Genomic DNA, 16,066 nt, shown 5'->3' with positions numbered 1-16,066 from the left:
AATAAAAAGTCGGTTGTGGATTAGTCCTGCATAGAAGTCTGGAAGTTTTCCTCTCTGCCAGAGTTAGGCTGCTGTGGTTACTTGCTTAGAGCTATTTTATATCCCCCTCTACAGCATTCCACTGTGTTTCCCGGGCAACATGCCCTTTAGGCGTGGTTACGGTGGCAGGTTCTGTGCAAGCATGCGTTCGTCTGGGGAAAGAAGGCTGGAATATTTGCAGAACATCAAGGAGTTGCTCATGATTATGGCAAATACCAAATCGGAGATAAGCTTAGTTCAGTAGCTTCGAAACACTTATATCCAATATTTAGGTGTGAATGTTTCACCTCTAACTGACAAGAGTGCTAGTTATGGGCCATTGGTGTCTTAATTAGTCCTCTTTTTATTTTGTCATATAACTGAGTATATAGATGTTTAACTGTAAGAACCAAACATTGATTTTTCTTAATATTATTCAGTTATCATGAAACAAAACCATCTTTTTAGATGAGTTGCAGAAACTACATAGGGTACAAATTACGGCTGCCCGTTGCCCATTCTGCCAGTGAAGGCGTTTTTCCTGGATACTTTTTCAGTCCTGAGACGAATAATGATTCTACAGGTCAGAGCACAATTCACTACTGTGTGTTCTCTTTTCTCCCAGAGTCTTTCCTTTGTTTCATACTGGATTTTTATAAAAAGAATCTGTTTCTCCTCCTTATCATAGTTCTTCCACTTCTCCTACAATGCTTCTTTTAATATAAACTGAGCTTTGTCTTCAAATTATTGTTCTTGATATTTTGGATGGATTGTAATGTTGTCAAGATCTTTCAAAATAGACTATGTCTGAAAGCAGAGAAAAGCAGGTACAAGATAATCTACAGCCTATGAGGAAGCTTGGTGGTCTTGGTCCAGTTTTCCATTGTTATTGTTGGATATCCAGCAATATACCCAGAAGCTAAGTGTGAGTCAGCACTGTTATTGATAGAATTAATGTTCCTAGTGGTTAATAATTTGCTTAAATTCATAAAGCGACAGGAAATAAAGGGGAAAATTTTAATATACTTCAGTTTTGAAGTTGTGAAAATGTTCAAATATGTTTTAGAGGGTGATTTACTAAAAATATTTATTTCTATATTACAAAATTTTTCTCCATAATTATTAATTCCTTTTAGATGACAATCAAGCAAAAGCCCTAGTTTGTGTGCCTCTTGATGTGAATGATACACTGAGATGTTTTAGAGAAACTCTAGAAAAATCTAAGTATCACAGCAGAGCACTGAGACACAGCAGAAAACTACTTTCATTATTTCTTGCACACACACAAGGTGAGTGATTCATTGAAGTGTTTCTCCCTTGTTAAGTGTATATGCAGTTAAAATAGTAAAGAGTGAAAGGAACAGGTTTTTCTAAATTCAAATTTCAGTTATTGACAATTACAAAAATATAGAATATGAAGTTAAATTTGAAGTTCTATAAGCACAACCTCTAAGCTTTATCTCCTATGATTTGTCTAATAGTTGGATGATAAATTTTTTTCATGCTGCTGTGTCACCTGTCTGTCTACAGCCATACCTCTGTCAGAGGGCTGACTGGCAGATCTTCCCAAGTTTATTTTCACTAACAGAGCACATATTATTTGGTTACACTGACCAATGAATTATGTCCAGTGAGTTTAATTAGGAGACACACAGAATTATAGGATGGGAAAACAAATGAAAATAGGGTACACAGGAATTGTATGTTTGTGTGACTAACGTGGTGTGAAAATATTTGTGATGCTAGAAATAGTACAATACTTTTCCAAACTGATCATATAAATCACTTTTCTGATCTAGAAAATGCTGGAAGAGCAATCAGCAGTCACAGCTCTTCAAGCAGAAAGCTGAAATTTAACGTGGGAGGTGAAGTGATATTTCTCCCAGCACCATGTGACCTTTCTCAAGAAAAATATAATTTCTCCAGTATGGTTGAGAGTAGACCAATGCCAAAGTCACAGCTTTCAGTAATTATCTCTTCCTATGAACAAACAATAGGTAATTTTTTTCATAAGTTTCTGCTTACAGCTAAGAAGTAATAGCATTCTGCCTATCTGTGTTTATACATGTTTATTCCATTGTTATTTTTCTCTGTCAGACAGCTGTAACTGTCTGAAGGCTGGTTTCCAGGAATATCCAGCCTTCTTCCTCTTGATTGAGGAAATCTGCATTGATCCTAACCAAGCCACTGCTTGGTTCATAATCTCTACAGCTATCTCATTTTATGAAAAAGCATTACTTCAGTGATGTTATGCTGATTAATCCCTAATTCAGAATTTGATATAATGTTTAGCGGATTCATTTTAATTCCATTACTTTTTTTTTCCCTAGCAAACAGACTTTTCAGATTCTGTGTATTTGAATATGAGGCCTAGTTAATTGGCTTCCATCTTACCTTCTGGTATGGCTTTACTCATACAGTTACAGCTCCTCACTGCTACCTGATTTGCTGTATGGCTAAACAGGTCAAATGTAGTAGGTCAACAGATGCTCTTAAGTGGTTTTATTTGCAGCAAGGGTTCCAAAAATGAGCCTGTGAGAGTGCTACTGTGCTGTATGGAGGCAGAGTTGTTTAGCAGGGCCAATGACCTGCTTTCCAGTTTATCTTCTGGACAGGAATAAATTTGAAAGAACAAAAATACAAAATATTAAGTAAACAGGTCCATATATATATATATATATATATATATATATCTTATTTTTGTTTTCAAGGTTAGTAGAAATAAGAAATGGTACATTTGAAGGTAAAATATAAAAGACCAGTAAATTAAAAAAAAAATACCCATGCATTGAATTACATGTGAATTCATGTCTACTCATGCAAAATGTTTCCACAGCTCAGTAACTGGTTTAATGATATGACAATGTGTTTTTTAATTGATTAAAAATAAATAACAGGAATCCTTGAAATGAATAACCAGAGAGATCTCAAGGTACAGGCTCTACATGAACTTGGAAATCTTCACTTTTATGCTGGAAGCAAAAGGTACATAGTTACTGAATTTAAAAAGATCACTGTTTCATTTTTTCTGATTGGCAGTCCTGTACCCCACAACTTGTAAGTTCTTGTGCTGTCCTCTAGTCCATATAACTTCTTTCATCTAACCCACTATTAGCTATATTTTGAAAAGGCTTTTTCCTAGACATTGTTTATTTTTCTTAGCTACCTAATTGCCATTAAGCAAATTAATTATGCATATCTGTGTTTTTAAGAAGTATTGTCTATTGCTTGATGATTTGAGTCCCAGTAAATCTCTTGACCAGGAACGGTATCTTTTTTTTTTGTGTTGTAGAAACTGTATTTCAGTTTTTGACCCAATCAGAATTAGTTATATCTCAGGCAATAAAGGAAAAATGAAGTGGGGCTTATCTTCCACTTTGGAAAATGTCAGCAATATGATGGTATTTTTTATGTTACAGAGATGCTTTTAAATATTGGTGTCAAGCCCTTGATGAAACACTCAACATTACTGATGCTCTTCACACCTGGCAAGAGTTAGGTTTTCCAAAAGATGCTACAGACCGCTTTGCAGTTGGAAGATCAACTGATATGAGTCAGAAACTTCTTTCTCAGGCTGGAGCTTGGGGATGTTTACATGCAGCAGTCTTAGTGGCTAAGATAGCTCAGTAAGTATCTTATCTATATGTGTATTTCTACCATATTTTAAACAAATTGTTCATCCAAGACATGAGGCAACTTCAAATTAATTAAAAACCAATAATGAGTTGTTATAAAAAGGACTCATCAAAAGCAGAGGAATTTTTCTTTTCAGGGAGAAATTTGTTCCTTTGGAGAATATTGTTTTTTCCCCTTTTCTTGAGTGCTCATCTTTGATCATAAATGCAGCTGTACCTTATATGGAGGGATCACTAAAAGATAACAAAATGATAAAAAGTCATAAGAACAAGGATTTTACAGTCATATTGATTATCAACCAAAATATCACATCTCCAAAGTCATTGCACATATTAAATATTAATGTATCTTGAGGTCAGATTTACTGCCTAAATAAATAACTAAAGTACTAGTTTTCTGGTGAATTAGAACTAAATAAAATTTGAATTACTGTACAAAAGTCTACCATCAATAAATATTTCCATCCAGTACTCCTTGACTGCTGGTAAAACACTATGAGTGTAATTCTGAGCTGTTCCTCAATGTATTGTACAAAATACAAATCCAGAAATATCCCAGACAGCATTAAATGACTTTAGAAACACTATAACCATGAAAGGGCAGAGCTTCATCTAAGTAAATTGCCTTACCTGTGAAGCAGCTCATATTGATGGCACTGTAAAATATCTATAAGCCAAGGTAGCTTCGTTAGCAGCTGGTATTTCAGTGTTAGCATGGGTGTTTCAGGATGAAGTGGCATTGCCACACTTAGAATTAGCACCCAAAAGGAAAAGGAGTGAGTTTAACTTGACTATAAATGACAGCTCTTCTAATTCTGACCTGTGGTTCAGTTTCTGGTCCGGTTAGATGAGACCAAATCCCTAGCTCCTTTTACAGGTGTTTGTGGCACCTATTTGCTGCACTGGATACTATCCCTTTGCTGTTGATATGTCCATTCCAAATCTTGTCAGGATTTGGAGGGAGCTGTCCTCCAGGCTTCTCCCTCAGGTGGTTGTTTTGTGTTTAGACTTGACTCGGACTGTTAAACATCTTTCTCTTGAGCTGCTCTTTCTACAGCAACTTGGTCACAGGCTATAAAATGCAGATGAAAGGATTCTAATATTGAATTAAAGATTTCTAGTATTGTTGATCATAGGACTACCCTGCTACCAGGATGGTTTAAGGCTCTGAGGAGGTACTGTGTGGGAGTCATTAAATTTAGCTAGACACCTGCCATGTGAAAGTCCATGTGGTAGTTTTCTTAGGCTTCCTTTATGGAGTGAAATGCACTTCAAGATGTGAATTGCTTAATCTGCTTTATCTTTTTAGTTTTTTATGAGATGGATTTTGCACTTAGATTGCCTGTGTCTCTCCTTTAAGTTTGAGGATAACTGGACAGCTCCCATTGTCTAGCTATGTCTTCGGTCAAATGCTTCTTTGCAGGGCATGGCTGAGCACCTTTTTAAAGAACAGGCAGTTGTTTTCCAGAAGGGAAAACATCTCAGTTGTGTTATTATTATTATTACATTAGAGTAAAAGCCCAAGGATTTCAATAATTTATATTGATAGGTACATTAATATTTCTTATTATTTGTTGTGCTTTAGGTATATAACAACATCACAGATGAGATTAAGAACAAAGTACTGCTATTTTTCTGCTATACTTTTTAAGGTAACAATGCAATTTCAGTTCAAATTCATGAAGTTAACAAATTTCTTCTAAAATGACTCTCTGTTAAAATAATTCTCTTTTCATTTTGGTTGTGAAAGAAAAATGGAGATCAGAGGTAGTTGACAATTTATGCATATTAGATACAATGTTTTTATTCTTTGTTTTTTAACATTATTGCTGTATTATAGCCTAAAAATTATCACTTCAATAGGAGTCTCGAGTGTCTCAGAGAAAAAATACTGGAAAGTGAAGATGACTAAAAAATGTGACAGTCAAATATATTTTTCTTCTCTTGAAGTATTCTGCTCAGGAAGAGCTGGATGGCATCAACAACAGCAGTGTGCTCTCTCTTAGATCTGTAGAGTCTTCATGGATTGTCTTAAATTTTCAACCAAGAGCACAGACTCTATAGGAAAAAAAAAATTTGAATCTTTTTTAGCACTGAAAAATATTAGTTTGTAGTACTAAAATCTCAGCTCTATAAGAAGTTTGCTCTAAAAATAGAGGATATTAAAAATGATCCAGTTTCACTTACAAAGAAAATAAGATCATTAAAATTAAGTTTGCAAACTTTCAGAAAAAAAGACCTATAGAGAAAAAAAAAAATCAGTTTACTTTTAAATGGAAGTTAAGATGCCAGTAGCAAAAGTGATACAGGAAAAAGAACTACAAGTATTCTGCCAATTATACTCTACTGGGATCAGTGATTACTCATCCCAGTGCTGCTTCAGGAAATTATCTGGTGTCTTCCAAAACAGAGCAATGACAATGTCTAGTGTCTTGTGTTATGATTGTGACTGTGAGACCTGTCCTAGGCCACACTGAAAAACTTAAGTTCACCAAAGGGAGATCAACTTGAAGAAACAAAGGTAAAGGAGAATTTTAACTTGCTTCTAGCACTGTAATTGCTGAACAATGACAAAGCTGAACAGTGGTGATGCCACCTTTCGACAGAAATGGTAGTAAGCATGTTGTTATATAATGGTAGAAAAAATTGTGACTTGACTGAAGTGGGTCTGATATTAACTGGGATAGAAGCAGCTTGCAGGGTGATTGTCTTGAAAAATATAATCAATTACTGTCACTGTACTGCAAGAAGTTCAAGCCTGTAATTTGTTCCTTGAATTGGAAACCTTTTATAACCTTGTTTAAATTCCACCTCTGGTATAGGCTTTAGGCTTGTTAATATCTCAGATCTGAGTGTAAATGCAAATTTCTCTAGGATATCATTGCTAATTACAGCAAGATAAACACAATTGGGAAGGAATATCCAACATCAGATAAAATGTTAGCATTCTTCCTTTTTTAAGAGAGAACATTTAAATGATTTCCTTAAATTTCATATTAATTTTTAGTTATATGATTTAAGCTGTGCTACCTGAGCTAGTTAAAGGTGAAACTAGAGTGAAACCAACTTTTAACTGGCTTTAAAGTCAGCAAATCTCCCAGAAACGATCTGAGAGATACTGTCCTTAGACTATTTACAGCTTGTTTTTTTTTCTCCATCAATTTCATGTGTAAAACATTTTCTCTAAAAATGTTTTTCAATATTTTGGCTGGAAACAGCTGAATATTTAAGGCATTGATGGAGTTTCATTTATGATGTAATTTATGAGTTGGAGTTTATACTGTCTCACTAATACTTGAACATCTTTTCACAAATAATTCATTGTTATTACTTTCAGACCCTGTTTAGAGCTTCTCTTCCACATCCAACAACTGACTATGACTTTGTACAGTATGAAACAAATATTCTTATTCCTGGTATTGATTTGTTCTCTGATCGCTACAGAGCTGATATCTCTACTGTAGTTGCAAGTCTGAATTTCATTATGTTTGAACTACATTGTGCAAAACAAAATTTAATAGTAAGTATTATTTTTATGCTCTGGAAATGACTTTTAAGACACCTGGGCTTACTTTTCTGTGTGGGTGTACTTATGAGATACCTCAGAACCTCTAACAAAATACCCCTATGGCTAGGTTCTGTGGCACTGAAAACAAGCTATAGCTTGCTGTGTAAAAATTTTAGAAAATACAGGAAAGTAGTTTGTTCTAGAAGATGACAACATATGGTTCATTTAGCTTAGGCGTTTTAGAGGAAATTTTCTATTATATGCTATTTAAAATACATTGTACTGAAAATTACTTTGAATGCAGTATGTCCAGAATGCTTTCAACACTTACTTTCAGTAATTAAAAGTCCCTTCTGCCTTTCTCCTTATCATGTTCTCTGTATGAAGTATATTTACAACTTCCCTCTTATGTTGGTTATATTCCTATTTCCTCCATTTAATGTCTGACCGTTTCCATTTTAGTCCAGCTTCCTTCAAAGTTGCAGGGCTGTACATTAGAATGAGTAGAGTAAATTGATTACTAGTACTGAAAAAGGTGCAATGCTCTATCTTTTCTAGTTTGGTACTGTATGCACTAACAGAATTTCCTGTCAGGTGATTATTGTATACCTCTGTCAATCAACTCTAAGCATGTCAGAAAACTCTCCATCTGAAAAAGTAGATAGTTTCTTCTTGCTTTAATGAATTGAGTCCATTTATGGCAAGGTCCTGCAAGTGGCAGAGACAGTGCCAGGGAGGGGAAAAAATTGCATGGCTGGCAGCAGGGGAGTAAGAAAAGATTAGGAGGTAGAGCTAGGAGTTAGACATGCGGAGGCAGAAAGATGTTACAACTTTTTTTGTCAGCAAGCCATTTGTTGGATTGATTTCTTTTGGAACTTCAGGCTGACTCCCATTGTTATTTCTTCCTGTCCTGCTTTACTGGAGTTCACTTTGTTATTTAGCTTTGTCTAACTGTCCTTGCTTTGGGAGATCCAGTGAAATCAAGGAGCAGACAATTACCTGGAGGCAGGGGCACTTAATTTGATTGCTTGCTTGATGTGGCTGTGCACATTTTTTGATTCTTTCTGCGCTTTTGCTGGCAGAATATAGATCCAGGTCATGGATCATGGTCAAAGCAATTGCAGTTTTAGCAGGATGAGAGCTTCATTTCCCCTGAATGCTTATTGCGTGGGAATGTTTTGGATGGTGGGTGCTAAGTTGATATGACACTTAAAATACATCAAGATTCAAGTTTTATTAAAAATAAAACTTCAAAGACTAATTTTGTTGAACTACTTCAAATATAAGTAGGAAACTGTATGGGTACAATTAAAACATTTGCCTCAAGCATTTGTAATCCAAATTCAGAAGTATTAAGCTACATTATGAAAACTTAAAGTGAATTTGACAAAAATCAAACAATGCTGTTAGCATTTTCTAAGCTTGGGGACATTTTAAAGTGAAGAAAAATGTAAAAGCTGAACAGTAATTAAATTTTGAAAGTTCTTTCATTTTCAATAAACCCATAAATCTGTTAGGAAAGAATCTGCTTTTTCTGAAATATTGTATAACAATAGATCACAGAATCACAGAATGTTTAGGGTTGGAAGGGACATTTAAAGATCAACTAATCCCAACCTCCCATGCCCATGCAGGGACACCTCCCACTAGACCAGGTTGCTCAACACCCCATGCAACTTGTCCTTGAACACTTGCATTGTTGGGGCATCCACAAGTTACTGGGTAACCTGCTTCAGTACCTCACCATGCTCACTGTAAAGAACTTCTTCCTAATATCTAACTAAAATTTCCCATCTTTCAATTTGTACCTATTATTCCTTGTCCTATCACTACAGTTCCTGATGAAGAGTCCCTCTCCAGCTTACCTGTAGGCCCCCTTCAGATACTGGGAGGATATACAGTGCCATACTTTAACAGAGCTCAGTTTTAAAATGTTTTTTTTGTTAGTTGTCCCGACAAAAATTTTCAATTTAAAATGAATGTAAATAAATTTGTCACTAGGTCTCATCACCATCCACTTTATTTTACAATTGGTATAATTTCACTTAGACAATTGCAGGACTTCATTCTGTTTATTTCAAAAAGCTTATAGAATTCTATTCTTCTGTTAGTTATTTTGAAAAAAAATTGTGGCATCAAAATGCAGACAGTTTTAGAAATTCCTTGTATCAACCTATTTCCATTAGGTTTACTCACTAATGATGTAGCAAAAACCCCACCTTGATCGTAGAGAATAATTTGGACAAACTTCACTTCCTACATTGTGAATCACATATAAGGTAGTATCAGGGGTTAGCTTTAGCCAGCTGAAGAACTTTTTAGAACATTTATCTTTCAGAGAGCATAGTAGTGATCGTGTGTGATAGTCAAAGCAGTAATCTTATATTATCTATATACTTGTGATATGTAATTGCAATGTGTATTTCCATAATTGTGCCCTGTATGATGTTTATATGACCTACTATTTTGCTACAGATTTTACCTCTGTTCACATTATACCAATATATTGTGTCTGAGATTTGTAAGGACCCAGCTAGATGTATTGAAGGAAGAATCTTCAAGGTAATCAAATAAACTTTCTTTTTCTCACAACATGTCGTATTTCAAGTAAGTTTTTCAATTCTTTGTTAAATGTAGTCAATTTAATATTCATATATTGCTACTATGAAAAGTAATGCATTTAAGGTCAGCTGTTGCTTAGTGTTTCTTATCAAAACACATTGTAGGGGTACTTTCTAATTGCAATTATTATTTATATTCTCAATTTTAGTAGCATGCAGAATTATTGACATCGTTTTACTGTTAATTTCCTACATAGGCTGTTGAGTGCTTCTATAAATTATTTCTACTCTCTTTAACAAAGAGGAGGTTTTCCTTCTTCAGTGAAAACTTTTCACTTGGTATTTTTTATCTTGTTCTACTTTTCTTTTAAATGTTTTCTTAAGTGCAAAACATGAATAATATTTTTTCCTCAAATGTTCCCTTCTGGATTTGTTATTACTGCCATGGTAGAACAAAGTTCTGTGAAGTCTAGGAACAGATTTTTGTCTTTTCTCTAATGTTCACTTGTAAGTCTTTTTGGTTTTTTGTGTTGGTTGTTTGGTTGGTTTTTTTTAATAATTTGTGAGTTTTGGGGTTTTTTTAAGGAATCTAACTGGTATTAAGAGTCAAAGTGGTACTGGTTTTAGATATTTTCATGAAATGCTGATATGGGTTAGATAAAGTAGTTGAGTACTATGAGACTAAGATGAGTAAAATCCATGAAACAGATTTTGATAAGGGGCTGATCTTGGACAAACAGTCAAAACTCTTATCAGATGAAGTAAGTTCTTTCCCTTTGTCAGGAGTAAGTTTTTAAAGAATTTGTTTTCAAAAGAGAAAGACCATCTTTGAAATTATTCACTATAATATGTAAAAGATTTCTTTCCATTGAAGATCATTCTCCATCAATGTACAATTCTGGTAGCCAAATCTGAGAATTACCTTTAAATACATTCTATTTTGAGCAAAAAGAATAACTGAAAACCATTTAAATCAAAGGCTCTGTTATTTTTTCATAGATTAAAGTACTTACAGATATAGGATTTTTTACGGAGGCCTTTCATGAACTGTCTTTGCTTATTTGGGGAGAGAGAATTCCATGGAAAATACCAGCAGGATACAGATATATTGAGCAAATGCAGGTAAACACCAGAAAAGTATAACATGGAACTATAACAATCCATTTTCTTCATGAAACTGCACATACTCCATATATACAAGTTATTACATGTTCTTAAGAAAGTCCTACATTTCTTTCCATAGGTGGATTAAATAGTAGGTTTTGAATGACGTTAAAATCTCTCGCTAAACAAAAGGAACACAAATCAGTTTGAAATGTGTGTTTTATACACTGGGTACTGCAGATAATACTGCAGAAAAAACAATGTTGATTTCATATTCAGTCATGAAAAGTATGGACAAAGTTCTTGCCCTGTTATTGGCCAAGTTCCCACTGCCCTAGCCAGGAGCAGGACAGCTGAGGGGCAGCTGGAGCAGCCCTGGCCTGTGGCTCCTCTCTGGGGCCAGAGACAGGCTGAGGCTGTGTGGGGATCAAGGTCAGGCATGGGAAGGGGAACCGGGCTCACCCACGGCCCAGGGTGACAGCAAAGGGCCACGGGGTCTGGCTGGGCACAGCTTGGGGGTCTGTGCTAGGGCAGGGCTGCAGGTGGCTGGAGACTGTCCCTGTTGTGACATTGCTGGGGCAGGGGTTGATAGCCCCTTGGGGCTGACATGGGGTCCTGGGCCCTGGGGAGGGTGGGGACACCCTCAGGAGATGCTGGGCAAGAAGAGATATTGCTGCCCACAGAGCCTTGACAGTCACATCACCCAAGGTCAGTTTGATTTTCCCTGTATCTGGTCACTAATGTGCTACAAGGGTTGGAAGCTGTTAACAACTGACCTGGACTTTTGTCTTATCTGTGAGCACAGATAAGTGCCAGTGCAGGCAGATCAGGTTTTTGGGTAAGCCTCTCCCATAACCACCCTTTCCTTGTTTTCCAAGCACATATGAAAATAATCTGATGATTTAATCCCCAATGAATGTAATCAAGGTCTCCCTTACCTGAGTGGTGCTTTTGGGTGGGCGACATGACAAAGTATGTGTGTCAGCACTAGACATCTGGACAGAACACCAGGTGAAATTCAGCTTGAACTGTAGGAAAAATTTCTTCACCAAAATCATCAAGCATTGGACAAACTTTATGTTTGCTTTCTTTACCCTGTGTTGCAGACAGTGAAGCAGAGAAAATTGAGTTTAATGAGCTGATTTGAAGGGAAATTTCCCTCCTCCCACCTCTGTTAACTCATTGATTTTATACTCATGTTGTAACACATTACTTTTTTTTGGTTTTGTCCATTTTACAGGCCTTACAGAAATTTGATTCCTCAAAATCTCTCATGACTGTTACAAATTTGCAGGTAAAAAAAATCTGAAAGAGTTAAATGTTTTATGCTATACATAAATATTTATTTATCTGTCTAAAGGTAGGAATTCTCCAGTTCAGAAAATATCCTTGTTATTATTAAAAAATTCAGTAAATAGAAAACGTATTCTTCTCAATGGATTACTGTTTCCAGAATTTTAAATTTTATGACTGACCTCTCAAGGGAAGGGCAACTACCACTTTCACTGATTTTCAGATGGGAGATCTAATATGTAAAAATTTGTGGCTTTTCTGTGCAAAACACACTAGTGGAATTATTCAGGCTTTGTTGTGATATGGAAGGTCGGGTGTTTATCCTGCTAAAATATTGAGAGTGTCAGTCTTTTAATGTTATAATTTCTATCAGTCAGAGTTGTCTTCATAGATTTGTCCTAATTCAGATGGGGGTTGAAGTCAATTCCTGGGGAAAAAAAAGTTAAAATGGTGACTCTATAAACCAGTGTCTAAACGTCATTTTCTCATTTTATTTAAAATGTCCTATTCATCAATAACTTCTGTGTTTTTCAGTTTTAATAATTTCCTTTTATTAACCTTCTCACAGATCCATTGAGCTAGTAGGGGTAAATACTAGCAGAATGTGAGACAGTTAAAACATTAAAACAAATTCAGAAATTAAACCCCCCGCCTTTTCCCCTCCACTTTTCTCTGTTTTGTTTATAGCAAGCTTGTGTGTCTCCTACAACAGTTGATATTACAGGACAGAAATGAGAAGTGTATCTTGACAGCTTTTGATCTCACTAGCTCCTGATTTATTTTGAAGTTGTGCATTATCTTGAGCTTTTGATTTGAACACTTCACAGTATATGTGGCACTGTTACTGGTCTCATGATCTTGCCAATCTGTGTAGACTTTCAACTTCTAAATTTATTAATCTAAAGTGAGAATATTAAACTCATGAATATTAAACTCATGATAAAACAATGATGCTGTAATGAATAACAAAAAGATTCTATGAAATATGCTAGAATTGTCTGATACAAGAATTTTTTCCTTTCCTAACAACAGACTTTTCTTTGAGTTGAGTTTTTTGAACTACAGATTTACCTACAATGCAGAAAAATAGAACTTGCAGTGATAATAGCTATAACTTCATAGATGCACCTTCTGCTGGAAAATGGATCTCTGAGGCTGTAGCAAATGCTGCTAAGGGGTGAAGTTTGGAAGGAAAAAGAGCAACTCATTCATAATAACTGAGAGTATTACTAATATTATTCATGCTAATTATTGATATGTGTCATTATTAATAGCAGCAGAATATGTCTTGAACAAGAAAAATGTAAAATGTGTAATTTCAAATAGTCCCAATTGTTAACTTTCTTGTAGGTACTGGAAGATACATTTAATTGGAGTCTGTCTTTAACAGTGGTGCCACTGTGCAACCAACGAATTATGAATAAATTAACCTTAGCCAAAATGCATCTCATAATTTGTCTTTCTGCCACAATAAATAATATACCTGAAAAAGTTGAAAAAAAAGTATATTCTGTTGACAACAGCTTGCCAGAGCCAAACAAAGCTGCAGCATCAAATGTAAAAGGTAATTATAAGGATAGTGGAAAAGTTTATTTTTATTGTTTCAAGCATGGTTTTTCTACTTTTAGCTGCATATGAATTAATATGTCATATTCTGAACAATACTCACTTTAAACGTTGCTGAATAACTTCAGTCATTATTGAAATGAGCATTAAGATTTTTTAAGGTTCTTTTATTATTATTATTATTATTATTATTATTATTACTTAGTTCCATTATTACTTATTTTGATGTTGAATGTGCCAGTTGTAAGTAGAGAGAAAAGGGCTGTGTTTTTAAAATTACTGAGAATGCTTGGGTTCTGCATTTGTTATCTGAAATTTTATCCGCAATGTATTTGACAGTTGATGCTGATCAGAATTCAAGACAACAGGAACAAAGAGACACAATAGTGCATCTTGTTGACTGTAAAGATGAATTAAATATGGCCATGCTGAAGGTAATTTTGATTTTTAGGGGAAAAGGATTAAGAAACTGCAGATTGATCAGAAACATTTCTAATGCCTTCAATGTAACAGAAATTATGATGAGAGGATGGTATGAGAAAGGAGACTTGAAACTTTTGTTTCTAATCTTACTAGCTGGACATTAAGTGTTGACTATTTGGTGCAATCATTTTTCATTTTTGGTGTATCATTTTTCAAATGATGGGAAATATTTCCACAATCAGACCTCAGTATGACTATTTCAGCATAAAGGGTACAGACTGAATGGGATTTCAAGATAAAATAATCTCCTTTCAGAGGGTATCACCTGTAGAATACTCTTTGAGGGGGCAGTATGCTATACAAATAAAAAACATTCTCTACCATTCTCTTATGTGAAATATCTCAAATTTTTCATGTTGCTCTTTCTGGTACTTTATTTTGAAGAAAACATGCCACAGCTTATTAGCTTCTTTGTTTGAAGGGGGTTTGTTTGGTAGGATTTTGTTTTGTTTAGTTGTAAACCTTACGCTTGGCAGTTTCACATCACAAAAAGACCAGAATTAAGGGCTGACCTATTCTTCATTCAGAGAGGTCTTCCACTTTGGAAGTATCTACTTCTGGCCATTGTTACAAGGAAAGTAATGCAAAAAGTACATCTGGAGAATGAAGGATGATTTTGTATGGCAATTGGTATAGGTCATACACCAGAAACTTCAAAGTTTTAGTATAACTTGAAAATAGCATCTTGAAAATAACTAAAATAGAAATGTTCATTTAAATTGAATAGAGCTCATTTAAGAGGGATAATATATTTCTTACTCTTTTGATTTTTTTTTAACTACTCTATTCTTTTGGAGGTTTTGTTGGTTTTTTTTGGGGGGGGGTTGTGTTTTTTTTAAAGTGGAGCTCTGAATTTTGATCAAAATAATGTATTGGGTGATACAAACCTTTAAGTTAATATTTAATTCTGCTGAAAGCTCCACAAGTGAGATTTAATTTAAAATTAACTTCTTTTTAGATGTGTTTTTCACAGTTTCTTACAGCTTTGTTGATCAGAAAGACTGTAAATTATAGCTGAACTTTCAGGATACATACTGTACACAAGAATGTCAAAGTATAGCTGATAAAGATTGTAATACTTCTTTCAACATCTTTAATGTTGTTTTTAATATTGTATTTATTGTTTAAAATTATTAAGCATAGCTAGAAGTATGGTATAAAATTGTCAAGTACAGCTATTAGAAAAAGAATGGGAACTTAGTGAGTAACATTGCTAAGCCTTAAAATACGTAGTTAAGCATACATGGCAATAGTATAGGTACAGTTGTTGCTGCTTTCAACACAATTCTGTAAACCTGAGAAAAGCAAAATTACATACACATACGCACACCCCCCCCATTTATAGAAAAGGCATATTGCATTTAAGTTGATTTATTTTAAGATGTGGTGATAGCAGTTTATAACAGAAAAAAATACTTCTAAAGAAAATGTTTATTTCTTTATTTTTTGAAATCATACAACCCTGTGTTCTTCTCTAGGGGATTTTATTGACAGAAGCTGAAGAAAGTCTTAGCTATCTTGTACAGGACATACAGGAAAAATATGATGGGGACATATCTTGGTATTCTGTGGAAGATTTAGAGGCTCTTATTGAGGCAAAACTTGAGCTTGCTTCTATTTCTCAGCAAAGGCATCAAGCAGCTCTCAGGTAAGTAATACTATAAACAACCTTATCTTGCACAGCCTTGACCACCAATCATTAAAAAAAAAAATCTCTTTATTACTACTTTATTGTAAATCTTAGTAGTCATCTGTAAAAACCCTATTAGTGTATTTAGAAATGTAAGATACATAGTCATTTAATATTTTAATTATTGCTTTATTTTGCTTTTTAAAAGATGATCAGTTATTGGCCCATGATTTCTCTGTGGGGTGTTCTTATGACAAAGTGTTGTATA

The 16,066-nt window shown here is 34.7% G+C and overlaps 1 protein-coding gene across 1 annotated transcript in view; it reads left to right on the top strand.

The window, feature by feature from the left end:
* Positions 1–16,066, top strand: part of CFAP54 (cilia and flagella associated protein 54) — a 107,203-nt gene that overhangs the window by 58,340 nt on the left and 32,797 nt on the right. The window contains exons 40-52 of the mRNA XM_048302155.1: positions 487–601; positions 1,155–1,307; positions 1,818–2,015; positions 2,916–3,003; positions 3,438–3,644; positions 5,239–5,305; positions 6,991–7,173; positions 9,637–9,723; positions 10,722–10,844; positions 12,067–12,120; positions 13,470–13,683; positions 14,025–14,119; positions 15,647–15,816. Coding sequence (XP_048158112.1) covers positions 487–601; positions 1,155–1,307; positions 1,818–2,015; positions 2,916–3,003; positions 3,438–3,644; positions 5,239–5,305; positions 6,991–7,173; positions 9,637–9,723; positions 10,722–10,844; positions 12,067–12,120; positions 13,470–13,683; positions 14,025–14,119; positions 15,647–15,816 — 1,754 coding nt within the window. The remainder of the gene's footprint in view (positions 1–486; positions 602–1,154; positions 1,308–1,817; positions 2,016–2,915; positions 3,004–3,437; positions 3,645–5,238; positions 5,306–6,990; positions 7,174–9,636; positions 9,724–10,721; positions 10,845–12,066; positions 12,121–13,469; positions 13,684–14,024; positions 14,120–15,646; positions 15,817–16,066) is intronic.

The sequence above is a fragment of the Corvus hawaiiensis genome, chromosome 4 (genome assembly GCF_020740725.1).
Source record: "Corvus hawaiiensis isolate bCorHaw1 chromosome 4, bCorHaw1.pri.cur, whole genome shotgun sequence".
Lineage (NCBI taxonomy): Eukaryota > Metazoa > Chordata > Aves > Passeriformes > Corvidae > Corvus > Corvus hawaiiensis.
Note: the sequence above shows the minus strand (reverse complement) of the source record. Positions and strands in the feature narration are given on the sequence as shown.